At 33.9% G+C, this 16,761-nt stretch overlaps 1 protein-coding gene across 2 annotated transcripts; it reads left to right on the forward strand.

Moving 5' to 3' along the window:
* Positions 1 to 128: 128 nt before the first annotated feature.
* LOC586667 (guanylate kinase) lies at positions 129 to 16,680 on the forward strand. 2 transcript variants are annotated; one of them, XM_030973908.1, is made up of 9 exons: positions 129 to 322; positions 2,261 to 2,389; positions 3,898 to 3,939; positions 5,393 to 5,489; positions 7,608 to 7,746; positions 8,260 to 8,344; positions 9,982 to 10,094; positions 12,116 to 13,896; positions 14,383 to 16,680. In XM_030973908.1, the coding sequence occupies exons 1-8, from the start codon at positions 310 to 312 to the stop codon at positions 12,152 to 12,154; spliced, it is 657 nt and encodes a 218-aa protein (XP_030829768.1). In that variant the 5' UTR covers positions 129 to 309; the 3' UTR covers positions 12,155 to 13,896; positions 14,383 to 16,680. The 2 variants fall into 2 exon arrangements, with proteins under 2 accessions (XP_030829768.1, XP_030829769.1); XM_030973909.1 differs by lacking the exon at positions 9,982 to 10,094.
* Positions 16,681 to 16,761: the final 81 nt, after the last annotated feature.

Genomic DNA, 16,761 nt, shown 5'->3' on the forward strand with positions numbered 1-16,761 from the left:
CAAGTTGTGTAATAAGCTCTAGATCGGCTAGTTCTAGCTGGCTAGCTATAAGCGCAAAGCGCGATTGCATGCGCGAGCGCAATGTGTGTACATTCGTACATATATACGCCCGCTCTGCGCGCCCCGAACAGATCGCATACGCTCTTGCACTGCACTGCACACCCTTGTTCGCCGTTTGTGAGTCGAATGTCGTCGACATCTAACAACTAAAACCAAACCATAAATCAACTAAATCAAGTGTGGTAGATCTATACCAACAGAAAAGACGACCGCATTATCAGTAAGAATTTACTTGATCTATCTGGACAGATGTTCCGGAGAGGTGAGTTAATTAGCAAGTTAAAAAATCAGTTAAATGATATTTTGTGATCAGTTGAAATAATGAGTGCCTCGATCTTGCATGATCACGGATGATTAGATGAAGAACGGGACGCTGAGCTTTTCTATCGGAGCAGTTCCCGCAACCTGGCACAGTGATTTTCGTGTTCATTGTTGCGGCAGGACTTAACTGTGCAGTGTGCGATGTCCGCGGTCGCCGCGCCTGAGCTTTAGGCTTTATTTTTTAGGCTGAGACTCGACTCGGCCTCGGGTCTCTCTCGAAAAGGTTTACTGAACTTGAAACGCTGTAACTGTTAGTATATTTACTGTTAGTTCTCGTCAGCAATTTTGATGAAAATATATTTTATTGATTGCCTTTTGCCATCGTCTTTTTATAATTGTGTTTTGCCTTTAAAAATAAAATGAAAGTTTGATTGACTTCGAATTTTGATGAACAAGTTTGTTTGCCAACTTGTTAAATTAAGATTTCATTTATCATGTCATGACTTTTAAGTTATTCATAATTTAATGCTAAATATTTCATGCTAAATTGACAACAAATGAGATACTATTCTAGATCTGCACTTAATAACAAATTTAAAAAACAATAACATTTACTTTAGTTTAGGCCACCTAAACTTAAGCTAAGTCACTACTCTGTCCATTTATTCAATCGTAATGTTTAGAAATTAGAGATTTCATCTCCAAATCAGAGTGGAGACAAATGTATGAAATTTTCACTGCTTGCGATTACATGTGTATTGGAATTGGACCATAAATTCAGCTACGCACTTAGTGTCCAAAGGCCAAGTCGTCTATTTTAGTGTTTTACATATATTATATGTAGGATATTTTCTTATGTTTTTCATGGTTCTGCATTTCACTCTAAAATTGATTTATGGAGAAAAAAATCCTGACCGATAAACGTCAATGCCCATCAATCATCCATGTATAATTTGTTAAACAAAATCAAAATGGTCACAAGCTATGCATGTGTAGATTTTACCGTTGTAAATGTGAATGTGAATTAATTTTAGGGCAAAACGTCAATGATATTCACGTTACTCGGTCTGATCTGAAATTTTGCGCAGCGTACATGCTGCATTGTGTATATTTGCAGGGTGCTTAGCTTATGGATCCTTGGCCATTTTTTGACTACCGGTTACATTTACATCATATTGATTGAGCCTTGTAGGCATCCATGAGGGTACTGTCAATTAAAGATAAACTCCAGTTCCGGTAAAAACAAGAAAATTAATTCTCACAGAATCAAACGAAACTTACACTGAATGTTCAAGATTACAAATAAATGACATGTGCCAAACAATTTTGGAAAAAAAATGTATACTGGCTGAGTAATGAGCATAGAAGACAAGGAAATCAAGGTACAATGTAGTACTAGCCCAGACACCATGTGTGTTGTCCCATATATAGCTTTCTGTGTGTACAGTGCTTGTTACTTTACCAAGACTGGGTCAAATTTATTATGATTTTATTTTTGATGACTCCAGAACCTTGCAGTGCACACCAATACTTACATGCTACATGACACTATGAACATGACAGACAATGAAAGCGGACAAAATATACAGTTCCTCAGGTAGACAAAGGGACATCCCTTCACTGCTATTATTTAAAAATGTGTAGAACAGGTGTCACATGCATATTCACCTATTTTACACATTTTTACATAATAGCAGTGAAGGGATGTTCCTTTGTCTACCTGAGGAACTGTATATTTTGTCCGCTTTCATTGTCTGTCATGTTCATAGTGTGATCAACTGTTTCTGATCCTTTTCACACCTTTTCTTTCACAATGCAATCGCATTACCAGTACTAAAGTTTATCTTTAATACCTGAATTCCTGAAATGTAGTGTGATCCTTGATTGCATTATTTGCTCATGTTATTATGTAATATCACTTTTGATGAATCTGTTTTAGGTCTGACGACGATGGCTGACTACATTCCAAGACCCTGTGTTTTCTGTGGGCCTTCAGGGTCTGGTAAGAGCACACTGATCAAGAAGCTCATGGATGAACACCAAGATACATTTGGCTTCTCTGTCAGTCGTAAGTACTGAAGAATCTTATAAGGGAAATCCCATCTTGATAACTTTGGTCTTGATAGGAGCAGAAAAGTTTGAGCAGAATCTAATTTAAAGGGAAAGTCCACCCTGAAATTAAGTTAGTTTTAATAGGAGTAGAAAAATGAGAGAAACAAGTCAGTGAAAGTTTGAGCAAATTCCGATTAAAAATAAGGAAGTTAGGATTTTTGAAGTTGTGATCAATCAAACACAAATTGGCAACTCTATGACGTATCATGCGAGCTCAACTTCCATTTGCTCAGTACTAAAAAAATCTAAAATTTTCATTTTCCCTCAAGAAAAATTTCAACCATACATGCACCCTAAATATAATAATTGCAAATATGTTTCTATACTCCCCCTGCAAGGAACAAATATATATTCCGTCATCAATAACGAAGAAAACATGATTTTATGGAATATTATGCACAAAGCAAATGAAGGAGAGCTCGTATAATAAGTCACAGAGTTGCCAATTTGTATTTGATTGATCACAACTTCAATAATTCATAACTTTCTTATTTCATTCAGAATTTGCTCAAACTTTCACTCACCTGATTTTCTTATTATTCTGCCTCTATCGAAACAAAATTATTTTTGGGGGTGGACTTTCCCTTTAAAATAAGAAAGTTATGAGTTTTTAAAGTCAATTAAACACAAAATTGCAACTCTGAAGTACATGTATCTGGGAGAAAGAAAAAAATTCCTGTAATACATACACTCTAGATATAATCATTGCAATTTTGCTTTTATGCAACCTCTGCATAACTACGAAATTGACAATTTATAGAATTATCTGTACATGGCAAGCGGAAGAGGACCTCAAAAGATATATGTCGCAGAGTTGTCAATTTCAGAATGGACTTCCCATTTAAGTTTTAACAATTTAGTAAACATAACACAAGACAAAAATGGCATGGATTCAAATAGGCATTGGCAAAGTTTCAAATCAAACCCATGATGATTAAATCATTTATTGAGTTTGCTAGAAGAATGGAAGTAAACAATTCAAGGTTAATCTCTATTCAGTTTCAAATTTTCAATTGTAAATTACTTCAAATTAGCTGTTCTTCATACCATTTGTACTATAGAGTTTACAATCAGCTTTGTTTTCTGTCTGTTTGATGAACTGTATAGACAAGCTTGAATCAAGTCAGTACTAGTGGCTACTAGTTTATGTCTTTCAGTATTGATACTGTGTATTTTCCATTCAGACATTTATTTTTCACTGGTATTAATTAAAAAAGTAATACCACTAAAAAAAAAGAGGCATATTTATCTTCCTGTCGTTATATTCATTAGAAAGATTTCCACCACAGCCTTAACATTTCAGATAGTACTTTGAAAGAAATTTAAAGCAAAGCAAAGCAAACAAAAACATATGATAACAACAGATAGATGAATTGTGCGTAATGTACATTGATTATGGTAAGCACATTGTAATCACGCTTCCAGTATATTTATTCTGTTTTGTTGTTGATTGTTTACATGTAGATACTACAAGGAATCCAAGGCCAGGGGAACAGGATGGAGTTGGTAAGTCAACATTTTCCCAAAGTCTTTTTGTAATGCAGTCAAGAAATAAATCAAATAGGCCTATCTTAATTATGTATCTTTGACAAAAAATGAAATTTTAATTAGCAAACGGTAATCACTTGACAGTACTACTGTATATAATATAATGCTTTTTGTGTGATTAAATGAAGGGAACACCCTAGTCTTATTCACAAAAATGTATTTAAACTCTAGTCTACCTTACATTGCTTTGATAATAGCCATACATTATATGCATATGTAGGGATGGGGTGGGGTGGGAGAATTAGAAAGTATAAAAAACAGAAATATTCAATTCATATATAGAAGTTAAGTAATTAAACAATAAATTCACTTAATTTACATTGTGTATTGCATGAGTGCTGTGTTTGAAAGGGCACACTCCTTGTATTGTCCATAATCATGGTTTAGTGCATACATGTAGTTGAGCTGAACGTTGGTTACCATTGTCAGAGTGTTGACTGTTGTATTGTCTGCCATACAGCCTGTAATTTAATTCAGCTATACAGCTGAGAAGTGTGTTGTGTAGGTGCTGTACTTTGTTTATTCAGTTGAAGCCACCTTGAATAATCTAATTTGGATGTAGAGGTGAAGACCATCGGGTTATAGCACGTAGTAGGGCAATATTGATTAGATTGTTATTAAGAAATTGAAGCTTCATGTACATGTACATGTTTTTAGATCGCACATTTACTTGAACTTTTGAAATTGTATTTAAGTACATGTATTAGGTATTAACAAATGATATGTTTTCATATAGTATTTTGTTGATTTTGAAAAAGGCATTTTTTCCTTGATCTAGTCTCACAATATAATGTGAAAAGGTATTACTGTTCATAATGATATCAAAATAACGCCCACAATAATAATCACAGAACTAAGGACTGTGAGAGTATTTTAGTCAGAAAATCATGTCTGCTGTAAATAGTATTGAATGACAAATTCTCGCATGATATATATGCAATCATGATCCTGAAGGTAAAGTTAGCAATACAACGATATTGTTACATTTATCAAACTGATTACAAATAAATCTTTCTTCAAATGTGCACTGTAAAAGCACATCTTGTTTAAAAATAATCTGCAGTAAGATATAAAAACAAATGAGGTAGTAGAAACATATTATAGCATATTAGATGAAAGCACAATTCAACTACCATCCTTAAATCAGAAAGTATATTACAGGTAAGTTTTACTTATATAGGGTATTCTGTCTTTCTTTATGCTAGCTGTAATATGACATGCTTTGCATACCTGCATCAAATCCAAAGAGTTATTTTTGGTTCAAACATTGCACAGCTTCACTCAAACATTGAAGCTTTTTAAATCAATTATCATACTTTGGGTGTTTCATCTAATTACATGTAGTATCATTCCAATTTCTCTCCATGAAAAGTCTTTTGAAAAATAGTTTCCTTTTCTCATACCTTGTCAGATTATCATTATACAACTCGGGAAAAGATGGAAAAAGCCATTGCAGATGGGGAGTTTCTAGAGAGTGCTCAGTTTTCAGGCAACCTGTATGGTACAAGGTAAGACGATTTGTGTGTGTTGTGTGTGTGATTTAAACTGGCTTTTCTGCAATTCTCTTAAAATGCATAGAAAAATGTAAGAGGACTGCTAAATTTGGTACATATAATTTGATAATATGATTTTAAGTGGGATGACATTTAATAAGCCTTGTAATGTGACCTTAGAAAAAAGAACAGGTAAAGGATTTTCTTATTTTCACAATTATCTCATTAACAGGAAAGGGTTAGTGTTGTGGCTGCGTTTGGGTTTAAGGTAGGTTTTGGGATGGGTTCAGGTTAAGGATTCGTTTAGTGTAGGAAATTATTACGGAGCAATTATCACAGGAGCAAGTGTCGCACAACCGTTGGAATTTCATTGTAAACGTTTGGATGAAATTTCTTTAATGGTTATTTTTGTGGAAGCGCTTGGGTAACAAAAATGATGTAAGATTTTGGATGTTACAGAATATCAGAGATGAAAAGTGATACTCTAAAGGGCACTGATAACAGAAATGGAAAAAGAGTTCTTGATGAGATTTACAGTATGTTAACTTTTTCATTGGGGGAGGGGGGAGGGGGCAAAGTATACACAAGATAGAAAATGATCAAAAGGAAAGACAAGATACACAGCAGAGTGACTACCGGTATAGATGTAGCTTGTAAGGCTATTCTTTATTTCCAATGCAATTCACACAGCTCATTGTTAACTTTGTATCAAATAACACATTCCATTGATACATCTGCATGTACTGGTATCAAATGCACTAAGTATCAAATGCACTACCCACTAAGTGCAACTGTGAAAATCTAATTTCTTTCTTCATGTCTCAGGGGAAACTTAATTTATGGTCCATTACAGTCTCCATGGCAACAGACATGTGCATCAATGCTTTGGGTGTGATGTACATGTAAATTAGATTAGTTTTTCAACTTTTTTTCTATTGTTGATTGATACAATTTAGGTCTGGATCTCTCTCTGAATCTACCAATTCTCTTTTTTAGCTGTCATTTTATGAATTTCCTTCTCAGGTAGACTGCATTAATATAAAAATGAAGTGAAGTGTAATATGTCGAAGTGAAAGTATTATTAGATTATGATATATCAAGCAATACTTGCAGTCTATGCATTTTGCACTGCTGTAGAGTTCTTGTCACTGTATTGAATTGCAAACTGCACCTTTTTGAGGTGCTTGAACAAGAATTCCTTATCTAATTACTGTCCATTTTGTCTAAAGTTTCTGGTTTCTTGTGTGCATAAAATATCTTGTTGTGTAAGAGGAAATCTTCATGTACATATATGCTCTACTAGAACTAGTCTTCTCTATCATGTTTACTATGATTATTATTTTTATTTTTAAAGAATGCAATGTTGTTATACCATTTAAAGGTAATACAAAGCTTTTGGGAAATTTTGAAAATTGGGTGGATAGTGAATCTTTACAATTTTGTTATATTTGGATGCCCCTGTGGATGTTTCATAAGCACAACAAAAATTAGCCCCTAAAACACTTCTGTTTTCGAGAAAAATTTAATATAAAAATTTACCGGTGCTCTCGGTAAATTTTGATAAATTTCAAATAGCGCCTATGGCCGTACAATGGTAGCTGCGACCATGAAAATCTCAGAATATGTAGTTGTGATATATAATTTCCAAACAGGAATAGCTAATCGGTCGATTTTAGTCAAGAAACATTGTTTCATAGCTAAATTAATATTTGGCCTTGAGAGGGAGCTATACAACATAAAGAGTTTATTATTTATAATTTCATAACTTTAGACTCGATTTCAACCACGACAACGATCAATGAATATTGTAGGAACGCATATGCTTCCGAAATTGTTAATTTGAACCAAATTCATGATCCCCATACCCAAACTTTGTAATACCTTTAAGCATGTATTCAATGATAATGGTTGTCCATGTGGTATTTCACTGTATTTGACCATACATACAATCCCCTCTACTGACTATCCTTTGTGTCCCTAAGCTGTTATTTGTTGACTCAAAGTCACTTATCCTTTATACAAATTTTTTTTCTTCCTCAAATATATATATTTTTGTTAATATTTTGCAAGTGTATAATATAGATCATATTCATCTACATATTATACATTTCAATGTTTATTTTTGTTGCATAGTAAAAAGGCGGTTCAGGATGTGCTAGCAGCCCAAAGGATCTGTATTCTAGATATTGAAGTCCAAGGGGTGATGAGCATCAAGAAGACTGACCTCAAACCAATCTATATCTTTGTCAAGCCACCGAGCATTGCAGTCTTGGTAAGCAGAAGGATACCTGTATCAAAGCTATGCAGGATTGAAGTAGATCTGAGAAAGGAGAAACAAGAGAGGGAGAGAGGGAGGAAGAAGAAGAAAGAGAAAGTGTGAAGGGGGGAGAAAAGAAAGGGAGGGAAAGAGAGGGAAAGGGAGGAGGGGGAGGGAAGGAGGGTGAGGGGGAGTGGCAGGGAATGGAGAGAGAAGAGAGGGGATGATGGGAGGGGAGGGGATGGAGTGAAGAGAGAGAGAGAGCAAAAGATGTAACTTGAATGGTACAAAAATCACTAGCCACAATATACAAAATTTGTAAACAAATTTCCAGAAATTAAACATTGAGAGTAATTTTTCAGGAATTTGTTTCAATGTTCAACTCACCATCAAACTTTGCCCACAGGAACACTCATTGCTTTTCCTGTTTTCGCAAAGTGTTATGGAGTACAACACATGATGTTTGATGTTAAAGATGGTTGAATTGAGTATTTCTTTTTCTTTTCACTCTCTTTTTTTCAATTTTAGGAGGAAAGACTTCGAGGCCGACAGACAGATTCTGAAGAAGCCATTCAAAAGAGATTAACAACAGCAATAAAGGAAATGGAATACAGTAAGTTTTACATGGAAACCACATTCAATTTTCAATTCAATTCATTTATTTTCCCCCTTTCAATCGTTCATATTTTCAATGATGGTACATTTTAACATATTCACATATTTATATACATATAGATCAATTTGCACAATACAATACATTAAAAAAATAAACATGAAATTGAAAGGTTATGCTACAGATTCTGGTTTTTTTTAATACAAAGAGGCTTTTCCATTGGACTTGATTATAGACAGGAAATAGGAAGCTAAAAGAGAGATAATCTGATACAGACAGACAGAGAGAGAGAGAGAAAGAGAAAGAGAAAGAGAAAAAGAAAAAAGGGGAGGAAAGAGAGAGAGAGAGATAGAGAGAGAGAGAGAGAGAGAGAGAGAGAGGGGGGGGGGGGGGGGGAGGGGGAGGGTAGGGAGGAGGGGAGGACCAGTTTAAGTATTACCAGGCAAGGACTAGGTCGTTAGGGTTTTTTCTGCAAAAAAGTGAGTGAAAATAAAAACTTGTTAATAAAGGCAAAAAACAGCTTATAGAATGGATTGTACTAAAGTGGCAAATTGCAGATTTAATATGGTCGTTTCTGGAACAACCAGATAAAAAGTAGACCTCCACCGGAAACTCAGCATGTAATATTGTTAGATTGATAATGAAACTGGTTTATCTGAATATTTCATTGACAGGACTGGTACTTATATTTCATGTATCTTGATGAAAGGTTTTCAACGTATTCACACTTTCATTGTATATTACATGAATGTCTGTAATGTGTTTCCCTTTGTACACAATGCTACATCCATCCCTCATGATATATAGATTTGATGTGTTTATCATGCTTTATTCCATCTCCATCATAGCATGTGCATTCTTGCTGTTTTCCCTTTAATGTGTGAAGCCATATAATGATGTGATGCACGTGTTTGCATCGTTTTAAGAGACTCACTCTCCACCTAGTGTACAGTACTTTTCAATCCAGATGCAGATCCAGGATTATTGGAGGGGGGGGGGGGGGTTTGAAGGAGAAAAATATACTGACAAAATTAAGAAAGAATGAAAAGGAAAAACAGGTTTCACATTTCAGGCGCATTTTCGGTCTAAAATATGAAGGGGCACAAACCCACAATAGGCCATTTTTTCGTAATGTAACCAAATTTAATGCATAAGTCTTTTTGAAGTGCCTCAATACAAATTATTTCATTCACCTGATAAGAATAATAGTATTTCAATAGACAGAACCAAACTGCATACATTAGTTGTTGCCAGGTTGGACAAACATTATGGCTTGACCTACCTAGCAACACTTATATATGCAGTTTGCATTTCGACTATTGAAATACTATTATTCCTATCAGGTGAATGAAATAATTGGTATTGAGACACTTCACACAGACTTACAGTATGCATTAATTTTTGTCACATTACGAAAATGGCCCATTGGCGGGGGGGGGGGGGGGTGTATTTGTTTTATTCCAGAGTAGGGGAGGGGGAGGCACTGGCTGATGTAATCAAACATCAATGTTGCGGATATATATAATATTTCTTTGTTTATTATAAACAGATTAAAGTCACCTCCCTGTTAGGCTTTTGATGTTGACTATATTATCTTGACATGCTATTGTGACTTGGTTTATTTTACATGCATACAGTTGACAAGCAAGAGCCATGTGAAGGAAGTACATATTTCATCATGAATGATGAATTTGAAAGGGCATACAGTCAACTTAATCAAATATTAGATGATGAGATTAACAGGCTCAAGGCAGGATAAGAAAATTTGATTTGTTCATTTTTTTAATGTTTTAAACATTAGAGTTATCATGTCTTTTGTTTAGTATTGTTTGTTAATAGCATAGAATATCTAATCATATTACTTTGTACTAAAACAGTTGGATTTCTCATCGATTAACAACTTAATGGGTTGATTTACTGAATGAAAGTTTTAAAGCCCCTCTAAAGTGTTGGGAGCCCCAAATTCGCCAAAAATGTTATCATAATGTGAAAGAGGATGTCATTTAAGACACTCTTTTGCAATGATTCCCCCCCCCCCCCCCTCCAAAAAAAAAAAAAAACGTTTGAAGACATATATTGATAAAAGAACACATAATTTTTTTTTTTTTGTATGCAGAAAACCTAAATGTTGTATTCTTTCATCAGTATTAGACAAATTTTTCGGAAAATCCTTGCAGAAATGTGTCTTAAAAGACATGCTCTTTCACATTATGATACAATTTAAGTGAAATTTTGCCATCAAATTTTAAGGGCTCCCAACACTTCAGAGGGGCCTTAAACTCTTGTTTTAATCATTCACTTTTGAAATCAACATTGATAGTGCACCAAACACCGTACATTATAGACCGTTTAACATAAAAGGTATCCTTGTTACTTTCTTCGGCATGATTTCTATGTTTTTTGTTAAACTAACCACTTAAACATGTTATGTGTAATGATCACACTGCATGCTGTATATCATTATCCACTGCACCCTATCAAAATAAAATCACACCTAATTTGTAGATGGAGTTTTAAACAAAATAGCATTTTTTTACGTAGTTCATTCAAATTTTAGAAATATCAATTTGGGGCAAGAAGGAAAAGAAAATTGTGTGTGTATGTGTGAAACTGTTTTTGTTCTTCTCAAATAACATTACAACCCAGCAGAAAGAATATCTGTGTCAGACTAAGATTGATAGGTGTGTGTGTGTGTGTGTGTTGTTTGTGTTGTGGGTTGGTGGGGGAGGGGGGGGGGGTGGTGGTACAGTATTTCATTCAACTTTAGTCTTTTTAATATTTATTATTATAGTTCAGCTTTGATAACCACTGAGTTATTGAAAATTTGAATAGGAAACAGAATATTGAAGCAAATAAACAATGGTTTAACGAATTATTCATGTTTTATTTTTTTTTACTAACTTTTACATAGTTTATTTCTAACCTACTTTGTCATTCACATTATAATTATCTTGCTTAGATGTTTTAAACTGAATCTTTCATTTTATTCAGAATTGATTATAGATTTGACAGAAAATGTATATTCTTATGTTAAAAACAACCACTAATTTTTATTGTGAGTATTATCATGTTTTAAGGAAATTACAATTCTAAGCAGGCAATTCAGGCTCAACCATTCTACTTTTAGGAAGTATACACCTTCTGCAAATATATAGGATTAATAATTGTTTATGAAAAAGGTAAATCATCCATAAAATTGGATGGGATTATATTAAATCTTTTTAATTAAGTACCTATACAATTCATGCAATGATATTGTTTTAATCATTGTTTGATTTAAAAAGGTCATTTTCATGTATCATTTAAAACATGACATGTGTCCAGGACTTCCTTATTTTGGTTAGGTGTTGGTAGACTGAACATAGAGGATGGGTATAGAAGAGGTAGGAGTTCCCCATGTCAAATATGGATGCCAGATAGATCACTTTATAGCTTATTTTGCATAAGTTGATATCATTCTCAAGTAACCGTAAAAAGAATTATCATGGTGTGTCCTTGAATTTGCTTGATTTACCACTATGAGTCCTTGCATAACCTTGTCCAAGCTTGTTCAAGGTTTATTCTCTTTGAAATGTAAGATAGTAGGTCATGATAATGTGGCACCATGTGATAATTTGTTTCACCATCTGGTCATTTTTAACAGTGTATATGTGTCTGATGCACTATCACCTGTTAATGTTATCTTTCTGTTTCCTATCCTTCTGTCTGTCAGAAGTGATAGTCATTCCTCCTCCTACTTACTTATGTCCGTTATTTGTTTTTTGTATCCAGTCAATGACGAGACCTCCTCCAACTCAACCTTCATCGTAGTGAATGAAGACAAAGAGGTGACTTATGAACAAATCAAGGGGATCCTAAGCACGGACATCGTCAATCTAAGGGACATCAGATACAAGGCAAAGTGACCTTTCCATGTCGTTGAGTATCTCCGGATGAAATATCATGTATTTCTTAAACTACAGAGCGAAATATTTACGTTTTCTTAGTGTAAGGTATATGTGTATTTTATAGATGAAATCGGCATGTTCATGATTTCTAGCACTTCCAATCTATCTGTCTCAATATATTCTTCTATTATTGTTCGTAGAGTGATCATGTTTCCTTGGTAGTTATTCAAATGCTGAAAAGTTTCAATAAACGATAGCCTGGATTCATACAAAGGGACTGATTTTAATCCAGTTTTAAATCTTGATTAAGCAGGCAGAGTAAGTTGTGGACCACCAAGTGTCAATGTCTCAATTCTAAAAGATTACCATTATCATGATATCATGTTGGATTCATTTCATATTCATACTCTTATGGATGTACAGAATAAAGATCTTGACACTTGATGCTAGGCACACAAGTCAAACCAGGATTCACTTAGACCGCCTTCATGAATATGGTAAGATGTATTTACATGAATTTATTGCACACAATCCTTACTGGATTTGGGGTAATTTATGTTTGCGGAGTACAGTTACTCTTATTCAGTAGATTACTAAAGTAACTTATCTTCAACGTGAACCAAATTGGACGGTTTGATCAGGTTGCTGTGTGCATGTTTGCCTAGTTTAGAGTGATCTTCTGACCTAATTCACATTCAGTGAGCCCAAATATAAGTAAAGTGTGTATTCAAATACTGTTTGCTCCTCATATTAATCTACAAATCAATGATGTGGAGACTAGATTCAATGTGTTGAAATAAACATGTAATGTGGGCATACCAGTTTATACTTCTAGCTTACAGTGATTTGCCTGATCATATGGCAACTGTTTACATGTATTTAGCACATATGCACTATGTGCAGGTTCATAAAAGCTCTGAAATTTGCACCATATGGTTTACCTTGTCACTCATCTAGTAGTTTTCACATACATAGCAAATCAGCAATGCAACAGAAATATTTATTAGCCTCTTGAATCAAATGAAGGAACAAATACAAGAATTGAAAAGTATGAAAGGTAATTATATGAATTTTTCATTGCTATGCTGCGTGTGTTTGCTTATACATGTACATGTAAAGATATATTTCCTTGCTATGTGTGAAAATAGTTGGTATTCCTTGATTTTGTGTGTTTAAAAGATTTATCTAGTTTGTGTTGAAACTTCAAAGTGTATTTAAGCAGAACAAATGCAGTTTTCTTGAGTTTGTGTCTTTTGATCTGCTATGTACTAGTAAAAACTTTCAGATTCACGGCTTGAACGATATACCCCAGTACTTGTTAGTACAAATGATTTTACATGTAAGTAGGAAAGTACACAATTATTGTTAGATTTTGTATCATACGGAAGATGTATTGACATACAAATTTATTAAAATGTCAATGGAATGTTCCTGAGTTATATAGTTGATGTATCAGAAAGGTTATCTTCAATGTTCTGTATCATACTCTAAAAAAAAAAAAAAATTGGCAATTTGTTAACGATAGCCAATTTTCATGGCCAGAAACTTTGCGAATCTGGACCACTTGTGAAAGTCTGTAGAGATTCAAGCATTTAAAATTTGTAGTTTTCCTAGAAGCAATTGATCTGTGGAGTATTTTATACCTACACATACATGTATATGTAGGTACAGGCGCGTACGCAGGATTTTTTCAACGGGGGGTTTTAACATTTATAAATCGGGCCGAAAATTTCGCAACGACTCAGCCAGCCGCTGAATAAGCGGGGGGGGGGGGGTAAGAGGTCACTTTTTTTTTTTTTTTTGGTCCAAAAAAATCGCAACGACTCAGCCGACCGCTGAATAAGCGGGGGGGGGGGGGGTAAGAGGACACATTTTTTTTTTTTTGGTCTCGAAATTTGAAAATTTGACAGTTTGCTCCGTTGGGGGGGGGGGGTAAGGTCAGCTTGTTTAGGTCAACCATGGGTTTTTTTTTTTTTTTTTTTTTTTAATAAAAAAAAAAGAAAAAAGAAAAAAAAAAATCCAAAAGGGGGGGGGGGGGGGGGGGGGGGGGGTTTTAGAGAAATTTAGGGGGGGGGGGTTTACACACAAAAAATTACCAAAGGGGGGGGGTTTAACCCCCCAAACACCCCCCCTGTGTACGCGCCTGTGTAGGTATAATATTTCTTCCTATTCTGTAGTCCAACTCAAGGATTATTTTATAATAGAATTAATACTGAAATTAAGGTTCGATCAGATATAGCTGCTGTTACACAACAAAGGTCCTGCTCGTATTCACTGAGTTTTGTGTGTTAAGATATAGAGAAACGTGACACACAATATGCTTGACGTCATCATGAAAAGATATAAAGGGTTTACTGCAACACAACTAGGATAAAGTGTGTGAAAGATGTAATCAAATTGCAAACACTATCAGTCTGTATGCACCATGTATGTGTTGTACTAATTTGTATTTCATCTAATGATATCAACATTGAAGAAAAAAATGATACCAATGAAATGATAGGAAGAAAGAGATGAAGTAAGTGAAGCAAATATAGTTACCAATATCATGCATTCCCGAAATTGTTAAGGAATTAAGTGTTTATAAAATACTTGGAAGGAAGGAAAATATTGAGCTGTATCATTGTGCTTTGAAAGCTCCATGTTGTTCAATTTAATGAAGAAATAGTGAGTACCTTCTTAACAGCCTTTTGCTATCAATTGTCATTAAAATGGGATTAATTTTACCCTAAAATTGTTGAGAAATAAGATGAAATGAATTTGTGTTCAAAAGAAGCAGCTGCATGTGTTTTTAATATCTGTTTGGTTCGGCTTACAATTTTTTTATACATTTATGTGTTTGTTTTTATATTTATTGTGTGAGTTTTGGTATGAATTGCTTAATCATCAAAACAGTAATCCATTCAATGAGACATATTCTGAGTGTGGAAATAACCCCATTATCTGATGAATTGATATTCAAATATTGGAACACATCTTTAATATTTATGGATTTAAATGTACCCTTTGATCATTGTTAGAGATAAGCTTAACATATCATTTACATAGTTGTTTTTTATGGTAAAGTATTGCACAATATTTTGTTAGCATGATGCTTCCACCCTCGCACGAAGGTTTGGTCTTGCTCAAACAGATATAAAAATCTGAACAAGATATTGATATGAAGACTGTTCATTCACATACATGCACTTTAGTAATCAAGATCACCTTTTCAGAGTGAATGTAGTACTTGAGCAGTTGAACTGCAACAGTGGATGTAATCTACAGCTGTAGCAATGGAGTGAATCGTGTAGGTCGATTTAATCAAGTTTATTTGAATTGTAATTTGAATCTTTTATAAAACTGTGGCAATTACAAGATATTGTACTTTAATGTATGTTACTTAGCTCTTAATTTCATTCTCTTCACTTGCATTGTACTGTAAGTTTGTCTAAATTACAATTTGTCCTTTAAATCATGTGGATTGATTTCAAATTGCAGAATATAAAACCTCATGTTTTCACTGTCGTGTAAACCAAATGATATGTATTTGAAGCATCATTCAAACGCATTTATAAACATACTTATAAGACAGCCAAGAGAATTTTGTCTTGCTGCTGTAGCATTGAATATTATTGACATTAATACGGCATTATTGAATCGTGACTAGAATTTTTACCTCATATAAGTGAATGTACGTTTCAGGTAATTATGAAGAATTCAAATATTCTAACAAGAACTCATTATCACAATGCCTATTTCATGTACTGTTTAGATGTTCTATGGCGATTGTACGAAGTTTTATCCTCAATTAATTTAGCCAAGGAGATTCTGTTTCGCTGTGATTCAAGTGTCTGTAGTTTGAACTGTATCAGAAATTTCAAGTTTGATTTTAAATGCTATTATTTTGCAAAATTATGGAAAGTGTGTATATAATAGAATCTTGATGTTTTATGAGAAATATGTACATGAAATACTAATATCATAACAAGGAATAAGCATGAATGTTTTCCCCTTTTAGTAGGATACCTTCCATTGGACATTTCATTAATCATTTTACAGAAAATAACATTAAAGTTCAACTGAGGAATGAAATGAATACAGAAATAAGATTGTGTATCAAAATCATGCATCGAATATTAAAAAACCTTGATTTTTATAATTATTTTCAATATTTTGGTAATTTGTTATTGTGAGATCAGTAATATGTCCAATTTATTATGTGCATTTGTGTAGATGACCAATTTTATACTTTTCTGTTGGGATATATTGCAAATAATTGGAATAACAAAAGTATAGTTCATGTGTGTATCATGGCAACTCATAAAGGTATTCAGGAATTTGAAGTAATGTGCATGACTAAACACCCCAAATGTTGTTTCATTATTTAATCTTTCTTGGTGTGAAAATTGAAACAAAACAATGCATGAAATACAGAGTCAAATAAAATAGTTATGACACAACAAGAAAGATTTTTTCGATTATCTGTTTTTTCTTTATTTTACATTGTATTAGTTGACCAAAATGTGTTGGTTAGGCTCCTGGAATTAA

Source organism: Strongylocentrotus purpuratus, unplaced genomic scaffold, assembly GCF_000002235.5.
Source record: "Strongylocentrotus purpuratus isolate Spur 01 unplaced genomic scaffold, Spur_5.0 spur5_scaffold_7, whole genome shotgun sequence".
NCBI lineage: Eukaryota > Metazoa > Echinodermata > Echinoidea > Camarodonta > Strongylocentrotidae > Strongylocentrotus > Strongylocentrotus purpuratus.